The 22,243-nt window shown below is 42.2% G+C and overlaps 1 protein-coding gene across 5 annotated transcripts in view; it reads right to left on the bottom strand.

The window, feature by feature from the left end:
• The window catches only part of RBMS1 (RNA binding motif single stranded interacting protein 1), a 367,960-nt gene that overhangs the window by 141,053 nt on the left and 204,664 nt on the right, over positions 1–22,243 (bottom strand). The window contains exon 1 of one of the 5 annotated variants that reach the window (XM_044302604.1): positions 11,152–11,478. The exons of the other annotated variants lie outside the window; for them this stretch is intronic. Coding sequence (XP_044158539.1) covers positions 11,152–11,202 — 51 coding nt within the window. The 5' untranslated portion in view covers positions 11,203–11,478. Of the gene's footprint in view, positions 1–11,151; positions 11,479–22,243 lie in introns of those variants that run through there. 5 annotated transcript variants of the gene reach the window in all.

The raw sequence follows: 22,243 nt of genomic DNA, 5'->3' as shown, positions 1-22,243 counted from the left end.
GTGACTGAACGCAGGCAAACTGATGCATTCTGAGCGGATCCTTTTCCATTCAGAATGCATTAGGGCAAAACTGATTCGTTTTGACCGCTTGTGAGAGCCCTGAACGGATCTTGCAAACGGAAAGCCAAAACGCCAGTGTGAAAGTAGCCCGACTCAAAAGGTGGATAAATTACTGTATCATTTAGGAGCCACTTTAATTTTGACTAACAATCAGACAATAAGAACTTGCATAGCAATCAATACAAAGTAACCCAAAACGTTGGGTACCAGGCAACATATTTCAAGGTACACTGGCCACCCATATGTGCTGGATATTATAACTGCCACCGCTAGATATTTCTCTTCCTCATGCTAAAAAATGTCGCAGGTTTTTAAAAGGATTTCTAAGGAGTAAAATATTGACAAACTTTCCTTGCGATAGGTCATCTGATCAGTGGTGGTCCAACTCCTGGCAGCACCACTATCAGCTGTTTGAAGAGAATAGGGTTCTCCATCAAACGCATTGACCTTTTCCTAGGCCAGCGACGTCACATTCATTGGACACATGGCCTATGTTCAGCTCAGTCCCATTCAAGAGAACGGGCCTGGGCTGCAATACCAAGTACAGCCACTACACACTGCAAAGCGCTGTGATTGGTATGCTGTGAGGAGTGCTTGTCCAAGAGCTGTAGACCTTTGAAACAGGGGATGTCAAGAGTCTGACCCCACTCATGAGATACTCATTACCTCTCCTGCCACATTGTATTGCACATTGAGGTAGGTGTAAAAAGAATCAAAGACAAAGTAAAGTTGATAGAACTGGAAAAAGATATACGGTAACTAAGCTGAACAGCAATAGCATGGGGGTGGGTTATTTAATCGAGCCAGCCAGTTCCGGACAGGTTGAGGTACGTTCACTTCTGCGAGATCCTGGACCAGGTAAGGCTGTTGCGGCAGAGAACAGGCTGCCAGAGCTCTCTGAATCTGGTATAGCACACTGCCGGACCTCACAGACTACAATGGGATCTGGAGGGGATCCGGGCTCTTTCTAGCACGGGTGCTGGGTTTCAACTGGACATCAAACATTGCTCGCAATGGTTTTTGTCCGTCCAAAAGCAGGAATTTCACCAGAAAGCATCTGGATCCCCACCAGATGTCATTATAGTCTGCGGGCTCCTGCGGTGTGAGGCACTATCTGGCAATGCCAGATCCGGAGAACCCGTTGCAGTCTGTTCTCTGCTGGAACAACCTGCCGGATCTGGGATGCTGCATAAGTGAACTTAGTCTTACTGGTTGACATTTCATTGAGCCAACCAGGAACCTGCCCTGCACTGAAGAGGGGCAAGAACCCCGAAACAGCTGTCTACAGATGGATGTCTCTGGCTTGCAAATGAGATCATACCAACTAAAACAAACCGAAAAGTTTTACAATTTTATTTTTCTTCTGTAGGGCAAAATTAATAGTTATTCTGGTTTCCATTAGAACTTTCCAATATAGCTACAGATAATTATAAAGAGGAACTTACAAATTCCAGAACATCTGACATATTACGTACATTAACCAGATTTCTACAAAACGACTTCATACATTTTTGTGCACAGCCAACAACAAAGACTTCCTTTCACAGTCTGGAAGAAACAGTAGGAACCTTCACAATAAAGCCAAAAAAATAATGTGGCACTGTATGTACCCACAGTGCCGTAAATCATTGTCACTAACGGCTCTGTACTTCAATGTGCATCTGAGTAAAATCAAGTATCTGAGAAACTGATGATCCTTCCCCTGCTTCACAAAGCAAAAGAAAAAAAATTATAATAAAACTGTTCCGGGAAGGGCTGCATATGAGAACATTTTAGCTCGGTCCTATGGGAATTCTACAAACAATTCTCTGTACATTGCAGGTCTTCTTGACCGGAACGACTTCCATGATTTGCACTGGGTGGGAACTCCAGCTGCTTTGAAGAGAGATTTCCAACATCTGTTCCACAACAGAACAGAACTGTGGAGTCCAACCTTTGGACACATTTTTTATTGCAATAGGAAAAAAGATAAAGCAAAAAAAAAAATAAAAAAAAAATAAATCTATTTATTACACACCTATAAACTCAGTATATCCAAAAGAACATACAATGTAAAATACCCCCTCCTCCTCAATTTGCAGGTCCCATCTGGCATCCCCATCAGCACATAAATGAACCCATTTTTCTCTTGCCCAATAATTATTACTGTTGCTGTAGTTGTGTCACATGTACTGTAAATGGCTTCACAGGAAACAATGACATTTGTTACTTCGCACCTCTGCCGCCAAAGCCATCTATTGCATAAATCAAGACTTTTATGAAACTTTACCATATACCGTCCAGTACTGAAAGTCAAAAAGTCTTTAGAAAAAAAAAATAAATTCTTTCAGCAACACATCTAAGGAAAACAATCAGATCTTGTAAAGAGGTTTCACTATATCAGTGTTATTACCATGCAATAGTTAGTATATATATATATAAAAAAATAAAGTAAATGAGAGAAATGCCGTCAGGCTACTTTCACACTTGCGTTGTTAATTCCAGTATTGAGATCCGGCAGAAGATCTCAATACCGGAATGAAACAGGATCGTTTTGATTTTGCACCGTTACGATGTGGTTGTGCGATATAAAAAATAAACAAAGAAATAAATAAATATGGAGAAAAAAAATTGATCCATCACTAAATACATTGAAAGTCAATGGGTGACGGATCCGTTTTTTAGGCACCATTGACTTACGTTGTTTTCAGTGACAGGATCAGTTTTTTTTCCCGTTTATATGACCTGACACAAACCCGCAGCTTGCAGCGGGTTTTGTGTCCGGTCACAAAATGTAATGCTGATGGAACGGAAGACATCCTGAACGGACCTCTTTCCATTCAGAATACATGAGGACTTAACTTATCTGCCGGATCTCAATACCGGAAAACAAGAACATAAGTGTGAAAGTAGCCTCACATATATCCTGAAACACAACCAAACTTTTTGGTTTCTTTATGCTAAAAATAAAAAAAATAAGTCACACTGGCTCCTAAACGGTATAGTTTGCTGTTGACCGCTGCATGTAGTGATATGTGGTTATATTTTTGTATTTTGTGCTTGCAGCTTCTACTTCCTGTCATGCTCATACACTAAAATTTCACATCCCTTCCTGAAACTGCCGTCTACTGAGGAATCAAGACCTACATATTACCCAGTCTACTAAACCGGACAAGACTGAGATTTATTTTTTTTGGAGGATATGGTTAAAACGAATTAGATCATTGAAACCATGAATATTGAAGTTCAACTTATAATTAGATTTTTATATCTTTTATGATTCCTACCTATTAAAGCCACAGTGTTACAATTTTTTTTTTTATATTTCCTATATCATCGAATACTCCTAAACATGATATAACTTCCTAAAATTCCAACTTTACGGTGGGAATCCAACAATAATCCAGAACATCCGCACGCTGTAAATACCCCCAAAAACTCTTATCTGTTTAACACATATGGCAGGGTCTTGCCCTGAGTATTTCCTGCTCCCTGCCTCTTTAAATGTTATGGTTTCAGTGTTACAAATCATTTTTATTCTCTGCTGCCCCGGGTTACCATAGGAACTACAAATTGCATTGGACACTGGGGAGGCATCCATTTTACCTTCCCGGGAATTTATTTCAAATACACAGAGCTGAACAAACTATCAGATAACAATATTGTACGGCTTTTACGCTAATTGCATGAAGGACCACAAGGCCATTAAAAAAAAAAAATAAAAAATTATATGGTTCCCAGCCCAAAAATATTTGTTCTAATTTATCTGGTGATGTCTACTATAGGACGTAAAAATATCTGATAAAAATTTATATAAACATCTACTTTATATTACAGTAGATATTTGCTATTGTCTACAACTGGAACCTGGCCCTATCATTTACAAAATATGTTTTTTAAATTGCAAAAACTGTTCGGAGAAATTTGAATACATTTGGATGTAGAAATTACTTTTTTGGAATTCAATTTTTTTTTTGCTTAAATTGTCAGCCTAATGAAACATATCAAATATTTTTTATAAATGCAATATTCTTCCCAAGATGTTTTAAAAACGCATCTAAAAGTCAAAATATAAACCACAAAGTGCTAAACAAATCTCATGCTATGGAACTAACCATTATTTATTTTATGTAGTATGTATGTATGTGGTGTTTCTAAGGCTCCAACGTATTCCAGTAGCGCTGTACGCAACGAGATTGACATATACACGCTGCCTTTCTTAATAGGACGTAACCCCTTGCATCATTCCCATTAAGAACCCTTCCAGTGTGCCTAGAGAGCAAGGGGATAAGCCATTTCCATGCTGAACTGTGTGCACAGAAAGGACACAGATTTGGCTCAGAATGGGGGGGGGGGGAGGGGAGCATGAAGGGCTTAAATCCACACTTTAGTTTAGTTTCTATCAAGGCCAAACACTAGAAGGTATTGCAAAATTCCCCACGTGTTATAACACTCTGATAATCTGCTGAAAGCCAGGTAAAAAAAAATATATATACTATATATCTAGTCAACAAAACCAAGTAAAATTTTATAATAAAGTCACCAGATTCTATCATCATAAAATGATTGAAAAATGTGACTATAAAGCAAGATTCATTGCTTTCTCTCTCTCTCTCTTTAGCCTTTATTTTGCAACCTAGGCTTGCTTACCTCTTCATCACCTCTTTTGAACCCTCCCCGCCCCCCTCAACATGGGGTCAGCAACTAGGCAAACAGATTACAGAGCAAAGAAAATCCAATGTAACACTGCCTGTTTGCAGGGTGACAAAAGAGTTGGGGATAAATGAGTAAAAACAGATGGAGCAGACCTCATACCTCATGTTTGCAAAAGTTTTAGATCCCACAAAGCTCTAATTGGATTGCCTGGGAATCGTAGAGCTATGAATGTCAAGTGATGGATTTGGAGTATGAAGAGCCTTGTATTCTGTCCATGTATAGGAAGTAAATGTTTACTGCCAAACAAATGTTCCCGCCAGCCCTCCCTGCTGGGACGGGATTATGGACACTGAATATTTTCTCTATTAAATCAAGTCCTTCGGAGTACAGTGGTTGCTTCATTTGCAGCTGGGACACTGAATAGGGGGTGTGGTGGGAGTAGCCGGCTTTCTCTGTCACCTTGGCTATAGCCCCATGATACACTGGAGATTCTCACACCATTTAGGGCAGGGATGTCAAACTCGTGGACCCTCCAGCTGTTGCAAAACTACAACTCCCAGCATACCCCGATAGCGGTTATCTGTCCGGACATGATGGAAGTTGTGGACCTCCAGCAGTTGCAAAACTACAAACTTCCATCATGTCCGGACAGATAACCGCTATCAGGGTATGCTGGGAGTTGTAGTTTTGCAACAGCTGGAGTGTCCACGAGTTTCACATCGCTGCTTTAGCGCAAATCACTGAATGGGATGTGTAGGACGCAAACGCAATTACATTGATCATTTCTGAAAAATTGCAATGACAGTGATGCCAGGCCAGACTGAAGACAATTTTTTTCTAAAGTCATAGATCGTAAGCTCTTGCGAGCAGGGCCCTCACTCCTAGTATTTCAGTTGTATATTAGCAAGTTACGTTGTCATGTCTTTTGTTTTGTACATAAACCCTCTGAATTGGAAAGCGCTGCGGAATATGGTGGCGCTATATAAAGATTATTATTAAAATCAATAAAGTTTGGTTAATTTCGTATTTAGACCCTACAGTCGATCTATATCAAAAACCTCAGCAAAAATAAAATATATGGGTATTGATTTCTATTGTTCTGCTCTGATGTAGGAGCCTAACAACTAGAAGAACAGAAGTGCTGGATCTGGCACCTAAACTAACGGACCAGATGGATCCCATTATGGTTCGGTTTCTATTGGGAAACCTGCCATTTTACGGGACAAAATAGTCCGGCATGCAGGACTTTTTTGTCTGATATTTTTGACAGAATTTGCGGTGAAGACCTCGAACGAAGCCTCGGATGGAAATGTGAAGTTGGCTTTACCAGTTCTATCAAAATCAGTATAGATTTGGTAAATAGAAACTGCATTTCTATCATAATTAGGACTCGTTTTAGGGAACTATTATTTGCTTTAATGAAAAAAAACAAAGAGGTATTTCTGCTTTTTGTCAGGTGGAGCCAAACAAATACCGTGCTAACATGTCAGACATTTAGTCCCATCTGCCCACTGACTTGTACTGTAAAACGAGAGTTTTTTTTTTACTACTATCTCTATATCTATACCTTAACTTTATGGTCCAATTAAGAAGTAAACCAAGCTTTATAGATTTTAGATTTATAGATTTGTCTACGGTCTGTCCTGGCACAACTCAGCGAGTCAGTCTGTCATTGGGATTTTCCAGGAATGTAGAGAACAGAGTGACAGATGTAATTGCAGTTACGCGTCCTACACATCATATTCTGTAATTTGCCCTAAAAGGTGTGAAAATCTCCAGTCTACTATGGGGTTAGAGAATATACATATATTTTTAAAGATCGTTTTGATAAAACCATGTGTAGCATATATCGTTAGATCCATGGGGTCTGATCTGCAGGAGGAGCTGAGCAGATTGATATATAGTTTCATTGGAGAAGATTCAGTATAACCTATCCTTTATTCATTTCAATCTGGGCTTAGGAGTCCAGTAGGCATGTTAAGGCTAATGACTGACAGCATGCACATAGAGATAGCCATCAGGCACGGAATAGGACCGCCCACTGGACTCCTAAGTCCAGAGATCAATCAATCAAGTTACAAGCTACACTGAATCTTTTCCCACAAATCTATGTATCAATCTGCTCAGCTCCTCCTGCTCTATAACCTGCTGTGCAAGGAATGATTTACATTGCATGTACGAATAGTATAAAAGAAAGGCTTCTATTCCTCCTCTTTTTTTTTTCATTCTACTTATGACTTTAAAAAAAAAACAAAGGTTATTAAAAAACCCAACTGTGTCAACCTGGCCTAAGGGGAATAGGGGGCTTCACGAGTCAAAAAATCAATATGTCTGCAGTCACCTTGGTCAGCAGTAAACTGGCAGAGAATAAGTAACTGCTGCTTCAACCCTTGATGAATAAATAAGTGGAGTCGAATATTTTTTTTATATAAAGATAAAATAAAGGTTAAAAATGGATTTTTTTTATTTGAATCAATGGATTAACCTTTAAGCAAATGCTGCACTATTTTGTTTAGTTACCGAGGTGCAGATGTCACAGTTGGTTCGGTTTCTCTCTTTTAGGTCAAAAATGAAAAACTAAAAGCAAAACAGACATTAAATTTATTGACAAAACATTCTCTATGATTTTCTCCAATATTGGAAAGTAAAAGCATTGTGACTAACAAGTTGCATGACCTTTTAATCAATATCTTTTATGCCTTTTTTTTTCTACTAGCCTATATTTAAACATATGTACTTATCAATGAGGAAGACAGGAAATCCTACAGAATAGAAAGGACTTCAGGGGTCAAAAAGTATTTGGAAATGAAGAGCTTTCCAAGAAAGGATAATGTCTGTTTCCATCACAATCTGCCTTCTGGGACTTTGCAGACAGTAGGTCATGTATGAAAAAAGGTGATATAAATAAAATATATTTATTAACGTTTCATAAAAAGGCCTACAAAATGCCTAACCCTTAGATGAAATACTCCACATTTTTTTTTTTTTTTACCTTGCTTGATGAATACTCTGAAAGGTCCTTTAACAATCAAACAAGCTAATCTGTTGTCGCCTAAATTCTTATTTAGTTAACAAGCTATTAAGTCCTAAAATGTCTGACACCTCTGGAGGAAGCTGAGCACCTGTCATCGCAGGACACCTTATATCCATCTAGCATGCATTAAAGTGTGTCCAGCTCCCCAGTGATGCAGAACGATCGCTGCCACATAAAACTAGACAAAAAGAGCAATATATTATCGTTATAAAGCAACCCGAGACCTCCTGCTGGAGCTGCATCACTCATGATGTAACGAGAGACCACCCTCTAATGCACTCACCTTAATGTTTGAGAGGACGCCCTCTGAAACACATCAATTTCTTCATGAAACCCACAGTTTAGCAAATTCATAGTTTTTATTATTATTTTGTATTTTTTATTATACTGTCTTGCTGCAGCTTTGATTTGAACAGTCGCTTATAATAGGCAGTCACAAGAGACCTCCCCATTATTCCCAAGCTATGTGCACAGGGCAAAGCTGTCACTTCTCTCTCCCTGAATGATGAAACACATGCACAGAGACTTCAATGAGAGCTGTAAAATAAACTATAATTAAACATTTGCTTTAATGGCATTGAAATAGCATCATTATTCTCTGCATGCATGATCACTGCCAGTGAAACCATACTGAATTTTTTAAACATTGGTTTTTAATGTATTTATTTTTTTTCCATTGACACAATATCTATTGTGGCTTTTACCTATGCATTTTGACTTGTCCCAGAACCCCTAATTTAAAAAACATTTTTTTTTTCCATTTTTTCTTCATTGACACAATATAGAAACATAGAATGTGTCGGCAGATAAAAACCATTTGGCCCATCTAGTCTGCCCAATATACTGAATACTAGGAATAGCCCTTGGCCCTATCTTATATGAAGGATGGCCTTATGCCTATCCCATGCATGCTTAAACTCCTCCACTGTATTTGCAGCTACCACTGGCTTTTACCTACGCATTTTGACTTGTCTTGAAATCCCTTAATAAAAAATATAAAAAATTGGGGAATTTTTCATATATATATTTTTTCCATTGACAATATCTATCGTGGTTTTTTCCTATGCATTCTGACTTGTCCCAGAATCCCTTATAGGTCTACAGAACCCAATATAACAACTCTGTCCATAAGAAAAGATCATGCCGGGGAGAGAGTCACACGTGCCAGCTGATGTGACTTTTGTCAAAGCCAAGTGCAGGCCAATATGATGCAGCGCCTGACTCGTGTATAGAGACCAGTGACAAAAAAATAAAAATAAAGGAGCTCTGAGACAAACCCCACCGGTACCCCACTCTCATGGCAGAATAATGCCAGCGCACTCATCTTCTACCTGCTGCAATGAATGGAATTAAAAAAAAAGGGAAGTCTGTGTGCTGCTGATTCACAGAGGTCTCTGAATGCATGCTCTGAATCTTATCTGCATACACAAGACCAGGCAGAGGACTCACATCCGCACACGGTACAGCCCTTCCAGTAAGAGGCCTCACCCTCAGCAGGTTTTTTTTTTTTTTTTTGCATCTCAATGCTAACACCCTGTGGTTGCACTGACAACAAACACAACCTAAAGGGTGAAACACTTAATTAAAGAGTTACAGGTGGAGTGAGAAAATACTGTAACTAACAATTTGGCCTTCACGGGGTGGCTGCAGAGGGCAGGGTGTGTTTGATACAATGTCATTTTATGGGGTTTTGCTTTTGTTGCACACTGAATGAAGCGACTAAAATCTTTTAGCAAAATAAAAACAAGAAATAAAATATAAAATAAACAAGATGAAAAAAAACTAAACCGGCCATCAATTGCATATCTAAATAATAAAAAAAAAAAAAAAAACAGCAATATTATTAAGTCTAGAAAACAAACATCCAACGTACACCTGACTGATGTGCCTCTAGGGCTTCCAAATGTATTAAAACATCTGTGTCAATAATGTCGAAGCACTAAGTAAACCTCCCTGGAGCAAAAATACTAAATGCGATTTCTAAGTATTTGCTACACTTTTCTATACATGCCTTAAAAACAAAAACAAAAAAAAAAAAAAAAACACAGTATGGGTGAAAACAGATGGCCTTTTACAGTATTGACTGGATTGCATCTAGCAGATTGCACTGGATCTGGCCAGACACAGTCACCAATGACATCTTATAAATGACACAAGCCTATAATACCCCCAGTGCTGTAATAAAAGACAAGGTGACCGCAGCATATGCCCTGAATATATTACTGGAGCCAGGACGTAAAGAAGCATGGGTCGCCTACTGTTCCTGTGCATTAGGGACATCAGATCACTTACAACCGCCTCTCTTCCTATAAATGAAGATGATCAGAGCCTATTGATACCACACAGGGAGCAGGACACAGGATCACAAGGATGTGCCAATGACTCAGGGAAAAGCAGGACAGCAGATTCAGACGCCTCTACAGAGTCACTACAGACCCACCTCGCTCATATAGATTATATATATCCCACTGCATTATATGATGTATACTGCTAGGAGATGGTATGGAGTCCATGTACTGTCAGGACTAATACATAGGGAAACATGTACCTATTATGTACGATACTACAAGTATACACAGAAAAGTTGGAGTCTATAGAAGATGCTATGTGCCCTATAGCCAGCAGCCCATATACAAGCAGGACGTCAGACCCCCCCCCCCCCCTATAATACACGGGACATGAGAACTAACATCATCCCAAAAAGTCTGAGGATCCCTTTATATAGTATAATATACCGTCTGTATAGACATCATAAGCAATAGCACCAAATGTATACTTTCCAGAGCATATATATCTCTATCTATGCCATACTGTATAAGCATCCATACATTATACATACACACACACGCCACCCTGTATAACTGTCCATATATATATATATATATATATATATATATATATATATATATACACACACACACACACACACACACATTATACAGGATGTATCCCAGAGCCTATACACATACCACACTGTATAACTCCATATATATGAGTGCAGCAGACACTGTATATAGTTTAACACACAGTCTGTACAGATCACATCTTCTACAACCAGATCTATAAAGCCCATCCATCCTCACATCACATCTGTACAATGGGATCTGCAAGACATCCATGAGATCATTAGATCTGTAACGTACTGATCCCCCCCCTAATGACACCGAAGATCACATTTACAGCCTGCACATCTGCAGCATGCCCTCCCCACCCGATCAGATCTGCAACCGATCGGCTCTGCATCATCAGATCTGACCAGCTATCGCTTCTGCACAGTCAGATCACATCTGCACGCCCCCCCCCCCCCCCAATCAGGACGGCCGATCACAGATTCTGCAACCCCACGAGGTCCCCGACTGGTACGATCAGGACAGCCGATCACATCTGTACAACCAGCAGATCGCGGAGCTTTTCTCTCTCACCTGCTTCCTGTACGGGGTTCTCACAGGGTTACTGCTACTCGGAAAAATCATTCCTGGTCCGTGCTCGGCGCCCGTCCCCTTGCTGTGCCCGTGTGTACCCTCCGGCAGAAATAAAGGCAACTTTGTAGGTAAGTTTCCCCAACTCGGCTCTCCGTGCAGCCTGCGGTACAGGGCGCCTCCACACCAGGCTGAATCCCCTCTCACACCGCCCCGCCGGGTGACAACTGGAAGCCCCTGTGATTGTTAGGATTGTGTGTGTCCCTGGCGCTCCGCTCAATTGGCCGACACTGCCATCAAAGCGACTTCATTGATCTGCCAGAGACTTCCCCGCAGAGCCGATCCCACCTACCACGGGACGTACCAAGACACAGCGACGGGGGGGGACCTTCCTGACAGTATCGCCTAATGGTCCACCTTCAGTCCTCTCCCTTCTATATATTTATTATGCCACGAATTGGACTTGGCTTCACGGATCAGACGAGCCGCGGATAACCGCTGACTGCCTCCGCTAAAGCCGTGTAATGCTGAAACGGGCAGCCCCGAGCACCCCCGCGGCCGAGAATGGAATCTCCCGCCAGGCATACCACACATTCCACAGTGCAGCCATCACCTCCTTCCTGTGCTGAGCAGTGAGAGCTGCGGGCCGGCGGCCGTGCGAGGGGGGCAAGGCTGGGGGCGGATGGGGCTCACTAGTCAGGTTTCCTGCGACTCCTCAGCTGCTGCACAACTTCTTGGGAAGGAACTCATTTAACTCCTTCATTTTTTTTTTGTATTTCGTGACTTTTAAAGTTATTTTGTGGGGGTCTGGAAGCCCTGAATGCCCCCTTCCCCCCACGATCTCCATAAGGGCTCATGCACACTAACGTTTTTTTTTTGCGTTCAGTATGCGTTACTTATACTGAACCATTCATTTCAATGGGTCAGCAAAAAAAACACAAGTGTCTCCGTGTGCATTCCGTATTTCCGTTGCGTTGAAAGATAGAACGTGTCGTATTATTGCCCGCAAATCACACATATGGAATGTTTTCCGTATTCGTTCTCCGTTTTTGCGGAACCATCTATTGAGAATGTTATGCCCAGCCCAATTTTTTCTATGTAATTACTGTATATGCCATACGGAAAAACGAAACTGAACCGAAAACACTACTGAAACAAAAAAAAAACGGAAAACCAGATCCGTTAAAAACGTCCCGCAAAGGTTTTCACATAGGGTTATTATCCGGTCCCTGAATGTTTGTCATGGGGACGGGAGGCGGCAGAGGTGCTATTGTTTGCATCCATGAGGTCGCCATGAGACTGATTCACGGTGTTGCGCTATGACAAAGATGGCCAAATAGGAGCCTCATTTAGTGACCCGTGAACACTTACGTACGGGTACGCCGCGGCGGTGTAGTTTATGCAGATTTTCAATAGTTTTTTCCCAATTCGTGGAGGGACTTTGATGCAGATTTGTCCCAGATTTTTTTCTGGCATTGCAAAGGGTGAAATCTGCACGAACAATTGACATGCTGCAAAATTCTAAATCTCATCTACTTAGCAGGTACTGTATTAGGCCTCATGCACGCGACCGTATGTATTTTGCGCGGTCTGCAAACACGGCTGTCGGCATTTTGCATCTTTTTTTGGGCCCATTGACTTCTTCGCGGCCAGGAATACAACATGTTCTGTCTTCTGCGGAATGGACATATGGATGCAGAAAACACAAGGATCATCCGCGTTTCTTCTGCATCTCCATGTCCGTTCTGCAACATGCGGACCACAGACCCACGGAAGTCAACGGGATCGCAAAAGAAAAAAACTGATGCAATACGGATGTCACACGGTCGTGTGCATGAGGCCTTGTAATACCCACCCGTGTGCATAGGAGGTTAGAAATTATATGGTCCCAAAGAGTGGGGGTCCGCAAAAACAAAGTAAATCCATAAAGAAAGTAGTGCCGCCACTGGTACCCTACGGGTGTGACACCCATTGAGCCAAGAGGGTGGGCCAGACCCACAGACGTAACCAGAGGGTATTAGCAGGTCTAGCTTCTGTCCAGGTTTGAGGTGTAGTTACTGAAAACCGCAGATAGTTTACATGGGGTTTTCTTACATTTTCTCTAACTCCCCAAAAACCTGCTACGGGCATATTCACCATGTACTTGCCGCCAAATTCCCCCCATGCAAATCAATTTTGACTGTATCCTGATTGGATTACCTGTGGCTGAGATGGGGAAATGGGATTGTGCGGCCCAGATTGTGACTGATGTGAACAGCTGAAGATTTTACCATCGCCCCGATCTGAACATCATTGAAAGGGCTTATGCACATGAATGTGTGCACCCCATGCTGCGGTCTGCAGTGTACGGGCACCGTCTGTGTGCCCGCCGTTTGCGGATGTGGACCTATTCACTTGAATGAGTCAGCGATCCGCAAGAATCGTTCCGTTCCGCCAATGCGGTGGTAATGCACCAACCTATATCCCACTGGAGCGCTATGTGGTGCTTCCGATCCGTGCCTCCGCACCGCTCTGTATCTTGTGGATTGTGAGAGCCGTTCAAGGTCCACATCCATGATACGGAGCACACACAGCCAGTGCCCGTATAGAGCGGACTATGGGCAATATGCACACAAGGCCGCAAAATCTGTGCATGAGCCCAAAATCTGCGGACAGACCCCAAAAGAGCAGTGCATGCAAGGAATCTCACAGAACTGGAAGACATTTGCAAAGAAGAATGGATGAAAACAAAAACTGAAAGACTCTTGGCTGGCTACAGAAAATGTTCACAAGCTGTGATACTTGCCAAAGGAGTGCTACTAGGTACTAACCATGCAGGGTGCCCAAAGTTTTGCTTCTGGCCCTTTTCCTTTTTTGCTTTTTTGAAAATATAAAAGTTGTTTTTGCTTAAAATTAAAAAGTATGTGTCATCTTTCACTTATGCCTTTTGGAGATCATTTCATCATCAAATTGCTTAACTGTTCAGAGTAACCGTAATTTTGATCGTGGGTGCCCAAACGTTTGCATGCCGTTGTATGTATCTGGCCGTCAGTTGCAGGTGCCTTCCTGAATTCAAGCGTACGTTCACCCTCAGGACAATGATACAGTTGAATACTGTGGAGCGGGTGGCAGTATTTTGTGCTGCACTATGGTACTGTGATATTTTGTGCCGCACTACAGTATTGTTGGCCCCGTCTGCTTTTGTTGCCGTGGCTTTTCTATGAATTTAAACCTGCCTAAAACATGGAACCACTTGTATATTTTTTTTTTTCCAGGGCCACTTTAAGTTCCCAGTCCGCCCCTGGATGTGAATGGTGACCGTCTCTACAGCGCTGCAGAATAGGTGGTCGCTATAGAGGGTGAAACATAATGATGAAATGCAAATCACCAAGAGAGGACGGATCCGACAGGGTGAACAGCCTGTAGGATCCGTCCCGCCGCTAGTGTGAAAGTACCCTTAGTGGATGGCCAGCAGGAGAGACATTGGCTCATTTCTGAAGTTTCCCCCTAAAGAGAACCTGTCCCCTCTCCTGACATGCTTGTTTCAGTAACTACTTGCATCCCCCATGTAATAACGATTCTGGAGCATCTAGTCTTCTGACTCTATGATGCGCTATTCCTCTATTAGGGCTCATGCCCACGGCTGTAGCCTTTTTTGCAGTCTGTAAATTGAGGATCTGCAAACCACGGATACTGTCCATGTGTGTTGTGCATTTTGCAGAACGGAACCTCCTGCCCTTTATAGAACTGTCCTATCCTTGTCTGTAAAACATATAGGACATGTTTTTTCTTTTTTTTTTGCGGAGCCGAAGAACAGACGTGCGGATGCAGACAGCACAAGGTTCGCTGTCCGCATCTTTTGCGGCCCCATTGAAGTGAACAGGTCCGTATCCAACCTGCAAAATGGTTGTGTGCATGAGGCCTAATCCAGGAGGGCAGCCAATCTGTCACATGAAATTGATATAACGGAATCAGTGGAGATCTCTGGACCCATGTGAGGTACAGGGTTGGTTCTAGCTTTGTTGGGAAGATATTGTCATTTAGTAGATAATGTGCGATTTTCAATGTTTTATATCAACATGCCATAAACCCCTTTCATACGTGATCTGTGGGGGTCCAATTCGAGGCAGCTGTTTAAGGGGACTGCAGCGCTTGCGCGAGTGCTATGGCCTCTTTCACGGCCTGTGACATCACATAACCTTTATGCAGATCAGTCCCATTCAAGACAAAGTCAGATCCAGGAAAAGCACCTACATTAGGCACTACTGAGGCTACTTTCACATCTGCGTTTTTGCTGGATCCGTCGTGGATCAGCAAAAACGCTTACATCATGATAATACAACCGTCTGCATCCGTTATGTACAGATCCAGTGGTATTATCTCTAAAATTACCAAGCTGGATCTGGCACTAAAACCATTGTAAGTCAATAGGCGCCATTTTCTTTTGTGTCCAAGAAAACGGATCCGGCACTGCTGACTTACATTGTGTTTGATGCCCGATCCGTCTTGCTCCGTATCCCATGACGCACAAAAAAAACTCTGCTTTCAGCGCTTTTGTGTCCAGCTTAGAAAGGCAACCAAACAGAACTGAATGCATTCTGGTGCTTCTGTTCAGTTCCGTTTTGTCCCCATTGACAATGAATGGGGAAAAAACGGAAGCGTTTTCCTCCAGTTTTGAGATCCTATGACGGATCTCGGTACCAGAAAGGAGAATGCAGATGTGAAAGTAGCTTGCATTGTGTAGGTTGTCACAAAAAACCTTGGAAAGAATTTTAACCCTATTCTGAAAAAAGGGACACTATTCAGTGACTGGTTTCAGTGCTAGGTCCCTGAAGTTCAGCAGCAGCTGCAAATATCCTGACTAATGCACTGACCTCTGCGCTAGACAAGTGGTCTTCCTGGCGGCCTAATTGTGAAAAATCACACCGGCTTAAGCTGAGGAGGGGACGGTGACCACCAAGGACAGCACGCCCTTGGACACCCAGAGCTCATCAGTTCACTTTACACTGATGCTACCCACCATATGTTAGAGACTTACCTGTCATTAACCATAATGCCTTGACACTGGCAGGAAAATTTAACCCTTTTCATTATAAGAAGAGAATCGACAGGGATAAAACCATTTCCAATCCGCCAGCGTGCCGCCTACTGCTACAGAGTTATTTGCATAGGGGATAGACTAAATAAAATGGATTTATGGGATCAGTTGTCAAGGGCATGATATCCCGACTAGAGGTCACATGGATTGCTGCGCTTTAAAATCCACTGACAAAAAGGATTTCATTTTTTACATTTTGCTTGTGAAATCCCAAACCAGTTAGAAGCTTGTGGCCATGTGTATATATAAAAAAAGAAATGTTAAAGAAATGTAGCAACAAATGACACAACTACACATAAATAATAATCTGAAAAAAACAGACACAACGAGCAGGCTGGTAAACAGACCTATTGGAGCTTATAAGGTCACTGAAGCTGGAAATTAGATTAGTTCCAATACAGCGTGATATGAATGGTACAGTATGGGCACACACAGTCAGATATTAATAATATGCTAATAAAAATACCTGTGGTTTTGCATGCTAAAAGGAAATCACTTTGCAACTATTAATCTTCCAGCGCTGCAGCATTCTGGTGCTAAATCCTACGACTCATTTTTTTTATAAGGTGCATAAAAGTATGCTGCGGGAGAATGCAGTCTGCTGAAAAATATTTTTTTCTTATTGTCCTCCTCTAAAACCTAGGTGCGTCTTATGGGCCAGTTCGTCTTATAGGGCGAATAATACGGTACTATATGAAAGATTTTCCCTCTACAGGTAGGTGCGTCTTATGGGCCAGTTCGTCTTATAGGGCGAATAATACGGTACTATATGAAAGCTTTTCCCTCTACAGGTAGGTGCGTCTTATGGGCCAGTTCGTCTTATAGAGAGAATAATAATATACTGTACTATATGAAAGATTTTCCCTCTACAGGTAGGTGCGCCTTATGGGCAAGTTCGTCTTATAGGGCGAATAATACGGTACTATATGAAAGATTTTCCCTCTACAGGTAGGTGCGTCTTATGGGCCAGTTCGTCTTATAGGGCGAATAATACGGTACTATAAAAGATTTTCCCTCTACAGGTAGGTGCGTCTTATGGGCCAGTTCGTCTTATAGGGCGAATAATACGGTACTATAAAAGATTTTCCCTCTACAGGTAGGTGCGTCTTATGGGCCAGTTCGTCTTATAGGGCGAATAATACGGTACTATATGAAAGATTTTCCCTCTACAGGTAGGTACGCCTTATGGGCCAGTTCGTCTTATAGGGTGAATAATACGGTACTATATGAAAGATTTTCCCTCTACAGGTAGGTGCGTCTTATGGGCCAGTTCGTCTTATAGGGCGAATAATACGGTACGATATGAAAGATTTTCTCTCTACAGGTAGGTGCGTCTTATGGGCCAGTTTGTCTTATAGGGCGAATAATATGGTACTATATGAAAGATTTTCCCTCTACAGGTAAGTTACAACTACTAATTAGACAAAATGCCCAGAGAACCCATTTAAATATAGGTTCTCAAGTCACCCTTCACTGTCAGTTTGACTAATTCCTGTCTAGCCATTTCTTGGGTATATCTGGGTGTCAACCAATATGGCTGCCATTACATTGGTCATAGGAGTTGTCACCCAGTGGTGAATATTGATGTGATTACAGAAACGGATACAATAGCTTTTTTTTTGTTACTGCATGATTTTTGCTAATTAGTGGGAAATGCTCATTATTTATTATTCAGTAGTTGTATAATCGCCAGCATGTTCTACAGGGTAGTCTTAAAGTAACACTAAACACACAAACTGCACACACAATAAAAAATATCCCAGTATTTCCTCCCTTAAAGGGGTTTTGCGATTTTTGTTTTTGTATCAACACCCTTAAAATAATCATTTATGAAGGTCACTGTCATTTTGTAATGTGTTTCCCTTTATTGCCCCTATCTCCCGGTCCTGGGCTGTGGTCACATGACCATGTCCGTGCAGCTCTTCCTTATTTCCTGTTATGTCCATGGGCGGGGCAGTGATAGGGGAGTGTCTATGTAACTAGCTGGGTGGCAGGAGCTATAAACTAGCTGGGTGTTAGGGCTGTGACACAGAAAGTAGAAGTGCATCATGGGTTTGGTTGGATACAGCAACAGGAAGTGCTACATACAGGATGGACACAAACCAGAGGGATTTGTCCACATGGTAAAAACGGGTCCAAACTGAAAATGTACATGAGGTAAGCAGCTACATAAGTACATCTGTTAAAAACCACACAGTCATCCTGGAAATCCCTATAAGGGTTTTTTTCTAGTACTTTAATATTGATGGCTTTGCCTCAGGATAGGCCATCAATATCTGATCGGCATCGATCCCCATCGATCAGCTGTTTCGTTGTAGCTCTGGTGGCAGAACTACAAGTTCCGTCCATTTCTGTAGTGGACAATGCTGGTAACTACAGCACTACTCTTAAAGTGGATTTAGACGCACCAATAATCGTTCAGATTGTCAGGAACGACCGTTGCTGCAAATGGTCATTCCTGATCATCTGACCATCTAAATGTGCCACCGATCACCCAATAAACGAGCGAAACGCTTGTTCATCGGGTGATCCTGTCGTTCATATAGGCACCACCTATCATGGCTTCTGGGCAGTAGATTGTGTGATATAACCAGGGATCTGCTGCCCAGAAACAATGATCCTGCACAAGGATGAGGGATCACATTAGTGATCCCCCGTCCTCATACAGTGAAGGAGATTATGTAAATACGCCGTCCCTGAACGAGCAGCCGACTGCCGGGAAGGAACGCTTCCTTTCTGACAACCGGCCGCTCAGTCGGCCCATCTAAATCCACCTTTAGTCACTTCTGTGGTCAGAGCTACCGCAGAACAGCTGGAAGAAGTGGGGAGTGGCGCCGATTAAATATTGATCGTCTATCCTTAAGGGCATACAATCCATGACCGCCAGACTAGAAAGCAATAGTGCTAACCAGAAGGAAACTGTGCTGCTTCTCTATTATTTATGTTGATATTTAGACTGCTATAGTTTTCTCCATAAAATTCTACATATCTCTAAAGAATTTTGTTCTGACCATTGAGTAGTATAACACACAAGATGTAAGACAAGGTAAAAGATACAAGACGTAAAAACTATAGTCACCGGTGGATTTGTCACCGAGCAAAACAACTGCTTATGGATACTGGATGATGAAACAGGGGGACCGGCTGTACTCGCACACCTAACAATTAGTGCCCACTAAGTTTAGCTCTTACTCCCTAGGATATAATGCTGTAACACACTCCCTTCCTTAGAGACACGCTCTGTAGTAAGCTGTAGGCAAGAGACCGGCGTGCTTAGGAATATAATACAGATAGACTCTTCTAGAACGCAACATGTATATGGGGCAAATATGTACAGGCTAAATAGCAGTTTATATTAGGATTTATTATGTCGTTCTCCGTATAAAAGGATTTTTATAAAATGTAGAAAAAAAGGGAATTTCCAAAAAATATCACCAGTATATATGGTAATATATATTAAAATCCTTTTTAGTTTAAAGTGCTATGGCAAATTCAAAAGAATATGGGGTTATTTTAATCCTTTAGCACCTACTGTATCCATCATTTTTGGCAGGCACACCCAATAAGGCCTCATGCACACGACCATATATTTTTATTTTCCACATCCGATCTGCATTATTTTTTACGGACTGGATGCAGACACATTCATTTCAGTGTCTGCATCTTGTCCATCCTGCATAAAAATAGAACATGTCCTATTCCTGTCCATTTTGACAATGGGGCCCATGGAATTTGCAGCATGCACACGGCTGATATCCGTATTTTGAGGCTTTGTGGTGTGAGGACTGCTAAATACATACAGCTGTGTGCATGAGGCCTAAGGGAGCAGGCACTCTGCGATGCCTCGTGCACAGGCCTGGTATGGCAGTACACAGAGTCCCTGCAGGCAGCATAGTCTCCCCTAGCAGCAATGCTTTTGGGGGAGGATTATGGCATGCAATTCTGTGATGGGTGATGAAATAGGCTTCCTTACAGCAGGCCTAAGTTTCTGTAGAGGAGTTCTTGGCTTTATAGTGGAGAGTCCCCATGTTACCGCGACATGCCTAAATAGAGCATATGAAAAGGATTAGGATTATCTGGAGCTGAAAACTCTTTAATTTGCACCAAATGTCTCTTTAATAATGGAATAATAGAATTAAAGGGTTTGTCTGAGTTATAACAAAACTCTCCCACAGCCCTCAGATGTCATAAAATAATAAAAGTAGATATACCGACCACTTAGTCCCCAACAGTTGCCAGCAGCCTCGGAGATATGTGGATTTTTAACTCTGCAGCATATTAAATCATTCTGTGGAATTCACAGTTTGCAATGCACAGGGAGAAATCTTTGGCAAACCTTCAGAAAAAATCCACGGCGGAAATGCGACAAAATACCCCCCCCCCCCCCCCCCCCCGGTGTCCTACCCTTAAGGGTGCCTACCACTGCCCTAAAGGGTCCATAAACACTCATTGACAAAACGCACCCAGATAGAAATGTAAGTTTGCTGCAAGACTCGGCATGCAGGTATGTCTCAGGCAGAGATGTAAATCAGTACAGGTGTGGTCTTATTAGACACTTGGTCTTGCCACAAGGGGACATAAAAGAGCTTTCCCTTCTGCCCTATAAAAAGGCCCTCAGAGGCTACCTTTGGATAGTTTACCTCTTGGTGAGAGATTGCTTCAGTTCTGCTTTTGTGATGATCGGGGGAGCCATCGCATATGAGAGTCGGTCACCCCTAGTAGTGAAATGAGGGACACTAACAACTTAGCGATAGCTGCAGAACATCCTGCGGCCACATGTGTTGCCTCTCATGGCAGGGCTTCCATCTGCAGATCTGCACACAGCAAGGGTTTCCCAGGAATGTATCTACCAGATTGCAACACTTTCTTGTCTTGTCCGGTCACCAGCTTTATCGGCAGTTAAGCATTTATGGGACCAGATGGAACGACAGCTTTAGTGACCTATGAGTGTGCAAGATCCACAGGCCCAGTTGTGGTAAATGTGATGCAGGATACCAGGAGCCTGTATTCCTCCATGCCCAACCGTATCTCATCTTGCATCCAGGCTACACAATGGGCCAGATTTATCACGACTCTGACAGCTCACTCCACTTTAACATATGGCTAAAGTCAGTTTTTGCCAAGTCAGATTTATGATCGTCCCTTTCAGACTGTAATAAATGTGGTTTGACGGTAGCAGTTTATCCGTCAGTAAGCAGCTTTACAAAAGTCGCACATCTTTACGAAAAAGTCGCACGTTTTTATGAAAAAGTCGCATGTTCTATTAAAAAGTCTCATAAGATAAGCATGGTCCTCACTGGAGTGAAATTGCGACTTTTTTGCGACTTTTTAAATAGTCTCTATGTAAATCTGTCTAGAGATTCATTTACATAAGAAAACACGCCCACTTTCAGAAAACTGGCGAGCATAGTGCAGAGCAGAAAAAAGTCGCAAATTTTTGCGCAGTTTAAGCTATTGCGCAAAAATTTGCGACTTTTTCACTCCATTATTCTGACTTGAGCTAATGATAAATCTGGCCCAATGTATCTCATCCTGTATCCAGGCTAGAGGCCGTATCTCATCCTGTATCTAGGCTAGAGGCCGTATCTCATCCTGTATCCAGGCTAGAGGCTGTATCTCATCTTGTATCTAGGCTAGAGGCCGTATCTCATCCTGTATCTAGGCTAGAGGCCGTATCTCATCCTGTATCTAGGCTAGAGGCCGTATCTCATCCTGTATCTAGGCTAGAGGCCGTATCTCATCCTGTATCTAGGCTAGAGGCCGTATCTCATCCTGTATCTAGGCTAGAGGCCGTATCTCATCCTGTATCCAGGCTAGAGGCTGTATCTCATCTTGTATCCAGGTTACAGGCCGTATCTGATCTTGTATCCAGGCTAGAGGCCATATCTCATCTTGTATCCAGGCTAGAGGCTGTATCTCATCTTGTATCCAGGCTAGAGGCGGTATCTCATCTTGTGTCCAGGCTAGAGGCCGTATCTCATCCTGTATCCAGGCTAGAGGCCGTATCTCATCCTGTAT

Source organism: Bufo gargarizans, chromosome 8, assembly GCF_014858855.1.
Source record: "Bufo gargarizans isolate SCDJY-AF-19 chromosome 8, ASM1485885v1, whole genome shotgun sequence".
NCBI lineage: Eukaryota > Metazoa > Chordata > Amphibia > Anura > Bufonidae > Bufo > Bufo gargarizans.
Note: the sequence above shows the minus strand (reverse complement) of the source record. Positions and strands in the feature narration are given on the sequence as shown.